The following is an 11,094-nucleotide window of genomic DNA, read 5'->3' as shown; positions in this document are numbered from 1 at the left end:
ATAATCTAATAAACAAAATTAGATGGGCTGTACTTATTCCTAGCTAAGCAATTACCATGCATGCATGGTCAGTATATTATTATATTGTAGTTGTAAAACGTTAATCATTTGAATCTAATCATATGATTGTGAAAGTCTACGTACTACTAATAATAGACGAGCACACAATTAATGGGTCATTTGAGCTCACAATTACCAAAAAAAATTGAAACAATATATAAATAAAACATATAAAACTCTTAAGATTTTCAGGGTGCATGCGTAAGAATGATGAGACGTTACATATATGAACAAATTCATAGAAATAAAAATCAAAGAGAAATACAATCACACGTGCATTATTGGCACAAGTACGTTGAACTCAACGTTGATGCAATGATAGCCAATTACGGCTGCAAACTTTAGGTTACGTACGAAAAAAAAATTACACTCACACAAATTAAAGATATAAAATGCAAATATCATATAATTCGATCAGGCACCAGTGGAAATTAGCCAAATCAATCAATATCAGTTGACAAAAGCACAACGCTTCCTGATTTCACCGGCCTTCCCGGTGAGGACTCCGATCTTCCCCATCTTGACCATCGACTCGGCAAAGTCGCTGTTGAAGCTCGACCCTCCGTAGGACTGTTGAAGCACGTAGGATCTGGTGTCGGAGTGGTCGAGGAGCGCTGCGTCGGATTGGAACAAGCCTCTTCGCTTTGACACGGTTGTGAAGTACTTTGTGTCGAACGTCTTGAAGCTCCCGGGATCCATCTCCACGAGGGTTGACACGTCATTTGGCGGACATTTCTTCTTCAGGGCCGCGGCATAGTGTGGGTCCAAACTCGGGTCCATGTCTCCTTTGCCCGTGAAGTTGTAGAGGCGGGCCGTGAAGCTAGGGCAATGAGATATCCCTATGGTGTGTCCTCCTAATTTAAACAAAAACCATGTTCGAAATTGAATTAGAGTTTGTAGAGAAATAAATTTCTGGTCAATGATTGACCAAGACCTTGAACCGATGGCTCACTTTTATAACTAAGTACACATAAACATCAATTAGGAAATTATTATTATTATTTTTATAAGGAGAGAGATAAAAAACTAAGCAACAAATGATATAGTTTAGTAACTAGTCATTTGGCTACTAATTTAATCACTAGTTTCATATGTATAGATCATGGAAGAAACACGTAATTAAAAAAAAATGGTAAATTTTGTTACCGGAAAGAACAGCAAGGTCTTTGGAATTCAAGCCCTTGACTCCAAACATAGATTTGAGTACAGTTATGTTGGCAAAAGGAGGAGGCAAATTTGTTAGGGCTTCGAGGGCGATCGAGACTTTTCCGTCCCGTCTCCCGGTAGGTACATCCCAATACGGGCCGCCAATCTAGAATAAATTGTAAAAAAAATGCTTAAAAGTGATCATAATAAAAGTTTACTGTAGGGTTACTTGGTACCGAAGTTATTCACTTATAGTTACCGTTTTAACGGCATCTCTTGCTACTAGGGCTAGGACATCGGCGCAAGAAACGACACCAGGGCATATCTTTTCCACGGCGGCTTTGGCAGCGTCAACGACGTTGAAACCTCTTAGGCTTTGGTTTGGGATCGCCGATTTCTCGGCTTGAGTTTTCTTCGTCGAATCCAATAATACGGAAGCATCACATCCCTGCCATGTAACATTAAAAATAGTTATGGCTTATCTACTACGACTTCATTGACTTAACTAAAAAAAATATTATATGGAGCAAAAAATTAACGCAACAATAATTAGGTTATTGGTATATCCTAAGAAAGCATTAAATTAATCTTAAATAATATGAATCACCAATAGTATCAAGGATGTACCCTAACAAAACAGTCATGAAAGTGCATCCTCAATAGAGCCGCAGCGAGTGTCGGAGCTTTGTTGATTAGATCCGTGGTCGTCTTTTCGACGATATACTCGGCTTTTGGGCAAGCGTACTTGTAATAGCCGAGCCTCAAGCCTTGCGCGTCCACGGAAATCAGAGAAATAAGAAGAAGAACACTCAAAGCCATAACAAGCTTTTGAGAAGCCATTTTTTCTTTCTTTCTTGTATATGTGATATAACAAAGTGCTTTTGTTGAGTTGAGATTTGAGATGGTTAAGGGACTAGTCTGTGCCTGTTTTATATAGATAAGATTATGAGTTGAATGGTTCATAAAAAGAAATTAATTAATCCATATGTTTATAGTTTGATATTATCCAAAGACTTTGTCTAGTGTTTCAAATGGTCACATTTCTTTTAGCCAAGCTGCAGCTAAAATTTAAAAAAGTTGGCGGCTTTTTGGCTGTCGCACAACAAGAGTTGACATATCAAACATTTTTTTACACAGTTTTTGTTCTTCAACATGCTAATAAGTAATACTTGTTATTATTATCGAGCAATTTTAGGAAATTAGAATTGTACTCTGATTTTGACATATGAAAATGTTTTTCCTACTAAGTGGCCACGCGTCTCTTAATATATCTCGTTAGGTTTCTCTTACTATAATAATATTTACAAGGCTTTGTATTTGATTAAGATCTCATACCAACCAAACAAAAAAATTGCATTTTTTTTTTTGTGTTTCTCAGTGTTATATATTTTTGGATAAATAATTTTGTTAATAAGCTGATATATTAGAGATCATTAGATCAAGGAAAAAAAACATATTTTTGTAGACTTGATATACAACACATCACGACCAAAACTTGTGATTATGTAAAAGGAGTACAAATTCTGATTTTGCGCAAATAATTGAGATATTATCGAACATGTAACAAACGGGTGGTGGCTAGAATATGGCCATCAAAGTGATAAACACATTTTTAAAGTTTATAATAATGAAAGCAACTATTGTCCACACGCCAACGATCAACACAATAATATATTCTACCAATAATATTGTTAAAACTTTATATAAAACTAGTAATATTTTATCTAAGTCGTATTTGATTGACTATATATATACTCCTGAAATGAATATGTAACCGAAATAGCTAGCCATAAAATCATTGTATCGATCAGCCAGCTGACGGTGCAACTTGTATTTAACATATTCTTATTTTTAACTGTCCAATTATATAAGATGGATTCACCGTGACGTGCTAACGACTCAAATTCAAAATTAAGTAAAAACCGAAAAAGCATGCTATATACCTCAAAGCTTTTTTTGTGTTATGTAATTAAATTTCTATCCATGCAGCAGTGAACTTGATAGAAGTACTTCTTAATATTACAAATAATTTGTATAAGAATAAAGTAGATAGTTTAGTAATAATTATAACTAAGAAAATGAATCGAAGATCCGGAAATACTAACAAATTAATTTTCCAGAAACTAGCCACAAACAATAGACAACAAAATAATAACCGGATTGAAAACATTAACCGGAAACAAAGGCTGAATTGAAAACTTTGAGCATAAGACATGAACTTTATAAGACTTGTTTTGTTGAAAATGAAATTCTGATGTGAAAATGAGATTTGGAAAAACATATTTATAGTTGAAAGAATATTTTGGAATTATTTTAAAGATCTCGACAAGTGAACAAATAGTTTGAGACACTTTAAATATATTTAAATTTAATTATAATCAAATAATGAAATTCTTGATTTTAATTTTAGAATTTATTCTCCATTTATTATTGGATAGAATATGAAGTATTTAAAATAAAAGGATCCATTTGCAAATGGAACAAGGAAGGAAATATTATTTTGTGATGGAAACTAAATGAGATCATTAAATCAAAGGATTATATCACAACAAAATAAATAGAGTTGGGATTATTTTGAGGTGGTGGAAAAACTTGGGGACTAAAATGAGCAATAATGGAGGTGTTTTTTTTTTTTTTTTTTTTTTTTTTTTTTTTTTTTTTCCGTTTAAAGATTAAAGTCCACATGGTCTCTTGTGCACCATCATGTATGATTATCAAAAGGACCGGGCCGGCCCTTTTTTTCAAGCCCAAAAGAGATCCGGGCTCGGATCCGATTAAAACTTTTTTATTTGAGGGTCAGGCCAGACTAAGCCTAAAAATATGACCTTCGGCTCAACCCATGACCAAACTCTCAACCTTTTGGGTCGAAAGACAAACCCGGGTCTGAGCTTGAAAAGAGCCTAAACTAGTTCATAAAAAACCTAAACAATAGTCATAAAAAAATAATAAATAAATATTTTTAAAAATTCAAAATATACACTTTTAATCAAAACAACAAAAAATTTAGTAAAAAAAATGTATATCATTAATAATAAAATTGAATTTATGTGTTAAAAATAATTTTTAAACATAAAAACATAAATTTTAAATGAAAATAAAATTTTATTTTATTTAAAAAGGGTTGGGCCTGAATCGGATCTAATTAGGGCCCGGACCAAGCTTGGGTTTTGCTTTTATGAGGATCCGAGCCAGATCGGGCTTGAGAGCCTATACCCTAAGCCTGTCACATTTTAATATTCTAGCTCAAATTTTTATTTTATTAAAAATATAGCTCCTTAATCCGTAGTAAATTGAATTAACTTTTTAGCTAATTCAATTTCGTGTGAGTTGGTGAACTATTTAAAAATAATAAAAAAAACAACTTGAGCTATTATTTAAAGGGCAGTGTAGCAAAATAGCCAAAATGAAACTATGAAATTTGTTTTTAGCCTACGTTTCACAACTTTTAGGGAAATAGCCAACACGTTTATGTGGCAATAATTAAGGCCCGTTTTGCCCTTATTTATTAACAAATTCGTCATTTTCTCTCTCTTACTTTTTTCCTACATTTTTTTACATAAAAACTTCAAAAAACCATACCTATCTCATATGATCTCGAAATTGTGTGATTCCAAATTCTACTGATTCGTGACGCCGAGATCTTCAAAAATAAATCCATTGTGTTTGATGAAATATCATGTTTAATATCATAGATGTAGAAAAATCACGTTACTACCTTATATATGGAAATAACAATTTTTTTTTGAAATTATCAAAAAAATAAATGGAAACGTAAATGTGATGCATTAAACATAATTTTTCATCAAACACAATGTGTTTATTTTTTAAGATCTCGACGCCACGAATTTGTAGGATCTGAAATCACCCAATTTTGAGTTCGTATGAGAAAGATACGAATTTTTGAAGTTTTGATGTAAAAAAAATTATTTGAAAAAAAATAAGAGAGAGAAAGTGACGAATTTGTTAATAAATAAGGGCAAATCAGACCTTAATTATTGTCACATAAGCCATTTGACTATATCCCTAAAATTGTCAAACGTAGGCTAGTTCCAAAATCACATGTTTAAAGTGGCATAGTTAGTTACAAATCTCCTATTTAAAATGAGCAATGAACTATTAAACTAGTGGTCTAATATCCTCTTTAATTATCCCATACAATTTCGTTTAATTTATTTTAGTAGTAAACTAATTTAGAGGGTAGTTTCTCATGATACTATCATGATATTGAAGGAGATGTGGTTGATCCGTGAAAAGATATTAAATATTGATCAAAAGTAGCTGATTCAAATTATTTAGAAGTTCAGTAACTGCCATGTCTTAGTAATATATCTAAGAATTAATTCCTTTTTTTATCCCATGGACTCGTACCTCGATTACATTTCACCCCCTGGACTCGGAAATGTTGCAGAACTAATCTCAGAACTTAGACACATGTTACAACTTGCCATTTCCGTCAGTATTTGGACGTTAAGTTTAACTTTTTGATGACGTGACAATATTCTAAATACTTTTAATATTTAAATATTATTATCAGATTAAATAATTAAATATTTCTCTTTCTCTCTCTCTCTCTCTCTCTCTCTATCTCTCCTTTCTTCTTCTTTTTCTTTTCTTCTCTGCATTTTTTTTTCTTTTCTTCAATAATGAACAAAACTCATCAAACAATTCGAGTTTAATAACAACCTCAACAATCAAAACCAACCTGAATCCATAAAAACATCACAAAAATCCGAAAGCCCCAAATTCCAACAAGCCAACTGAGTCTTAGTCGGTCTGATCGAAGGCAAACAAGAAACCAGAAAACCTGCTTCCTTTGGATATACCTGAGCCGAGTAAGAACGCCAAGAGAAGAGCTCCGGTGGACTTGATGACGCGGTGCATATCGGCTCGGAAGAGCAAGAGCGGAACGGCCAATGGATTCGCGATACGACAGCACGATCGAGAACGCCGGAGCTTCGGAGGCGATGAGGCCCAAATTGCTCGCCGCTAGTCCCAGAAGCGTGCTCACCAACGCGCCGCTCAACGCGCCTCCGATCTTCGTGTTTTTCTCCGATCTTCAAAGAAAGGTCAGTTTCTCCGAACAACATTCCCTTCCGATAGGAAAATCCAAAAGTGCGTGAGATGGTTGAGACTCGAGATTCAAAATTACCAGACACCGAAGGCTCCGATGGAGAAGAGAGTGGTCCAGGTCCCCCATTGGTCCTGCGGCGAAATGAGAGGGACGTTGAATTGTGACCTAACTGTCAGACTACTCTGCTTACTCTTCTTCTTCTTCTTATTCTCTGCGCCGAGACTCGGAAGAGAGCGAAATGTCAGGCTTTTGTTGGCCAAGCGATGAGCCGAAGAGCTTGGGCGGACGGTGGAGATAGAGTAATCTTGGCGGGAAGAGAGACAGTTGAGATAGAGAAGCTTCGACGCCATTAGAGATCGAGATTCAAGACCGACTGAGACTCAATTGGCTTGTCAGATTTGACCGATCAGAGTTTGAATATATTCGCGTATTAATCTTTTTCTTTTTTTGGGATGGTGCTTATATAAGACCGACTGAGACTCAGTTGGCTTGCTGGAATTTGGGGCTTTCAGATTTTTGTGATGTTTTTATGGATTCAGGTTGGTTTTGATTGTTGAGGTTGTGATTAAACTCGAATTGTTTGATGAGTTTTGTTCATTATTGAAGAAAAGAAAAAAAAATGCAGAGAAGAAAAGAAGAAGAAGAAGAAGAAGAAGAAAGGAAAGAGAGGAGAGAGAGAGAGAGAGAGAGAGAGAGAGAGAGAGAGAGAGAGAGAGAGAGAGAGAGAGAGAGAGAGAGAGAGAGAGAGAGAGAGAGAGAGAGAGGAGAGAGAGATATAAATATTTAATTATTTAATCTGATAATAATGTTTAAATATTAAAAGTATTTAGAATATTGCCACATCATCAAAAAGTTAAACTTAACGTACAAATACTGACGGAAGTGGCAAGTTGTAACACGTGTCTAAGTTCTGAGATTAGTTCTGCAACATTTTCGAATCCAGGGGTGAAATGTAATCGAGATACGAGTCAAGAGGGTAAAAAAAGAATTAATTCTATATCTAAAGTTAAAATAAATGGTATAATCGAATAAATTATTTAAATCGGGCCGTTTGATTATTTTAAGACATTAATGGTAATGATGAAACGTTACAAAGTTACTAATTTAACCTTGTTTATTTTTCCTAAACGCCATATGTTTTATTTTAAAAAAAAAATAGCCAAATTTTAGTTCAATTTTCGTCTTATTGTTAAAGGCTAATATTAGTCATATTTATTGTTTGATGACTCTTATTATTAGATTTATATTTTTTTCCTCATATTTATAAATATTTTAATGTTTGTTTTTAGATTCATTATGTTTATTTTTAACAAGGCCACATTAAAGAAAAAACCCAATTATTTTTTTTTAATTTTTTTTATTGAGCTCTAACAATCTACAAGTTCCAATTATACGGACTACAATTATTTTAAACACAAGCATAAGATAAAAAAAAATGAGAAAAAAAACAAATAATATTTTTTTTCATAGAGAAACATATCCATTTTTAGTAAGAATCAATAATTCTCAAACTTCGAAAACTTTTTTCTTTTAACAAACAAACAAGGACACTACCCATAAACTTTCCTTCAGAAGTTTGATATGCAAACAAAGTTTAACCACGCAAAGACGGACTAAGTCCATCAAGGCGAGGTCGACTTTCTGTTTGTGGACCACAACTAGAAGGCCCAGAACCATCCGAACAAAGTTGGGGCACATCTGGGGTAGGGTTAACCCCAGGGCCTCGACGAAGTCGAAGAGAAGAGAGTGGATCGGAAATCGAAGTCCACATGATTCCAACCAAACCTCGTAAATACAACAATACCCCTCAATCAGAGTATCTGTTGTAGCGAGCGGTGGCGGAAGAAGGAGCCCAATCTCAGGGGCTATCTGATACCTACGACGAATGTCTGCAAGATCCGAGCTCTTAACAGCCGAAGGCATGAGGATGTCCTCACTACCCAAAAGATTGGATCCCGAATGAGGAATTCTGGACCCAGACATTTAAACTAAAAAAAAAAAGTGTTTGAAGGATTGAAGTTTGTTTGAGTTCGCTAGCCGAACTGAAGCGTAGTGTTTAAAACTATGGATTTGTTCGAGTTCCTGGTCGAACTGAAAGAAATTCAAAGTCGAAGTCACGTATAAGCTGAAAGTCTTAGAGAGAAAAGAAATAAGTATTTTGAAGAAAGTGAAAGAAGAGAGAAGTTACATTTTCACCGAAGGCGCTTGAAATATAAATGAAATAAGAAGTCTTTTCGAATTACTTATAACCATCTATATTAAACCGAATTCTGATAAAATCTAATGATTACAAATCAAATCAAATATTCAGTCGGTTAAAAAAATATACAATATTAACTAACACCCGACTCTTCGATTTGGACTGCTGAAGCGCGGCTGATATCGTGCCACGTGTTGAAAATACTCCGAAAATGCGCATCACGCGCCAAAGAGGAAATTTCGAATCCCCCCTTTTATTTTGGCGGTTCGAAAGTTTCTCTCAAGTATTTTAAAAAATATTTAAAATATTTTTCAAAATACTCGGGGGCTAAGCTAATTGTAGGGGTTAAAAATCAATTTTCTAAAAATAAAATCATTTTAGTAGGGCTTTAGTTCGATCAAAGCCCAACAACCGATCCAGCCCGACTCTCGATGACTTTTCCAGGTCCACATCGACTCTTAAAGGTCGGCCCAAGCCCAATCAGCAGCCCAGTTATCCAAAGGAATGACGAGTCGGCCGTGTTGACCCACTCGAAGGAACCAGTCTTGATCAGATAGAAGACTTCGTCGCGAAGACCGGATCTAAAATGACTTCGACAAGCGACGTGGCAGAGCCGAGCTGGTCAACACGTGTCCTCTTCGACGAATTCTCTTCCGCTATAAGTAGAAGCCGATATGCTGATTTTCGCACATACAAGACTACGCAATTATCCTCAATATTTTCTCTGCTATTATTTATTGTTGAGCTCGCCTGTTTGAGTTCGGCCCTTCGCTCCTCATTGTAATACAATTGATCAGTAATAAAGATATTAACTTCTTTTATTTATCTTCGTTCATTTCTTTTATACAGCTCTTGTTTCTCATACGAAGTCTTCTGAAACCCATATCTAAATAAATCAAATATATATTATACTATAATTTGTGATTGTTGACGATCCCGAAGTCGACATCAACAATGATCATCTGATTATCTCCTTCAACCACAAGTTTTTTGACATTCCGGAAGTTGGCGAGGAATAAGGTTTGGTGAACAGCGATCATCTCAGACTCAAGCGCCGAACCAACCTCAACCGGACTCCTCCAGAACCACTTGAAATCGCCAGTACTGTCTCTAAAAGTGTTGGGGATGATTATACGAAAGTTCTTATCCGCCTTTATCAGAGCCGAATCGGGGACTCACTAGTACAAAAAGCATCATTGGGTGCGACTTTTTTCGCACCTAAAAGTCAAAAGTCGCACCCAATGATACCTTTAGGTGCGACTTTAGGTGCGACTTTGTCGCACCCGAAAGTTCGCACCTAAAGGTGATGGGTGCGAAAAGTCGCACCCGATGGTCATGACTTTTAGGTGCGACTTTTAGGTGCGGAACTTTTAGGTGTGGTTTTCCGCACCCAAATTCGCACCCATAAGTCAGAAAAGATGTGCGAAAAAGTCCGCGGGAAGGCCATTGGGTGCGACTAGTCGCACCCATTAGCCTACCCGCCAAATTTTTGGGTGTGGCAAGTCGCACCCAATGGCTTTCCCGCGAAACTATTGGGTGCGACAAGTCGCACGCAATAACCTGCCCGCCATTTTGTGGCGGGGAATATTGACCTTTGGGTGCAACTATTCGCACCCAAAGGTCTACCTGCTCAATTTTCGGGTGCGGATAGTCGCACCCGATAGTTTTTTTGATTTTTTTTTTGTTTATTATGCTTATAAATTTATGATTATAATCAAATAATACTTACTGAATAGTTTATTAATTAGAAAATTCATTAATTAATATTCATAATAATAATAAAAACTAAACATTTGTTGTTCGATTACAATAATTATTATAATGTACGACAAATAATTAAAAAAATGTTCATTCTTTTCCCTTTCCTTTTCCTCGGTTTGTAAACCACTCCTTGAATGTTTTACTCCCTCTTCCGCCAAATCTTCCTCCGGAACTGCTGCTACCTCCTCATGCACTGCCGCTCGTACGCTCTCGCTGGAATTCTGCTGAAGCTGGTGGCGTCGTCTGAGCATCTGCCATTGAAACTGATGGCGGCGTTGTCTGAGGCGACGGGTGCATTTGAGGCGACGGCGTCGTCTGAGGCATATGTGGCAACATGCCGGGCGACATCTGAGGCAGCTGTGGGATCGTGCCGGACGACATCTGAGGCAAGGGCGAAAACTGCTGCGTGAACGCGAACAGTTGTCGCTGCATCTCCTCCATCTGGTGTTGTTGGGCTCGCCTCATCTCATCCATAGCGAGTTGTTGTGCCGCCACCTGAGCTTGGAGCTCGCCAACCACTGGATCTGGAACGCGGTGCCGCGACGAGCCTGAGCTTGACGACGAGCTTTCGTCCTGAGCCTGAGCAATAGCCCAAGATGATCTCGGGACCGCTGGACCTATTCCAACGTACCAATCTTGACGGTTCCCGAGAATTTCTAGCATCGCGTGCTCCTCTGCGTCGTCCTGGTTAAAGACTACGCCTTGCTCTTCTGCTTGTCGCTGAAGATCCGCCAGTAGAGTAACTATCCGCGCCTTTACACATAAGAAAAATTATTAAAAATTAATTATTATGTAAGTAACGTAATCGTAATTATCACATATGACTTACATGTGCTCGTCTCCCCCAATCTGTCGT

At 36.6% G+C, this 11,094-nt stretch overlaps 1 protein-coding gene across 1 annotated transcript; it reads right to left on the bottom strand.

The window, feature by feature from the left end:
* Positions 1-262: 262 nt before the first annotated feature.
* Positions 263-2,127, bottom strand: LOC149407669 (peroxidase 27-like). The gene is made up of 4 exons (XM_089614790.1): positions 1,834-2,127; positions 1,466-1,654; positions 1,207-1,372; positions 263-914 (listed from the first exon to the last, which is right to left on the bottom strand). Exons 1-4 carry the CDS (start codon positions 2,044-2,046, stop codon positions 511-513), a joined length of 972 nt encoding a protein of 323 aa, XP_089470916.1. The 5' UTR covers positions 2,047-2,127; the 3' UTR covers positions 263-510.
* Positions 2,128-11,094: the final 8,967 nt, after the last annotated feature.

Source organism: Urtica dioica, chromosome 1, assembly GCF_054948205.1.
Source record: "Urtica dioica subsp. dioica isolate 48M chromosome 1, U.dioica_male_clone48M_v1_H2, whole genome shotgun sequence".
Lineage (NCBI taxonomy): Eukaryota > Viridiplantae > Streptophyta > Magnoliopsida > Rosales > Urticaceae > Urtica > Urtica dioica.
This window is presented reverse-complemented; position numbering and strand designations above follow the sequence as displayed.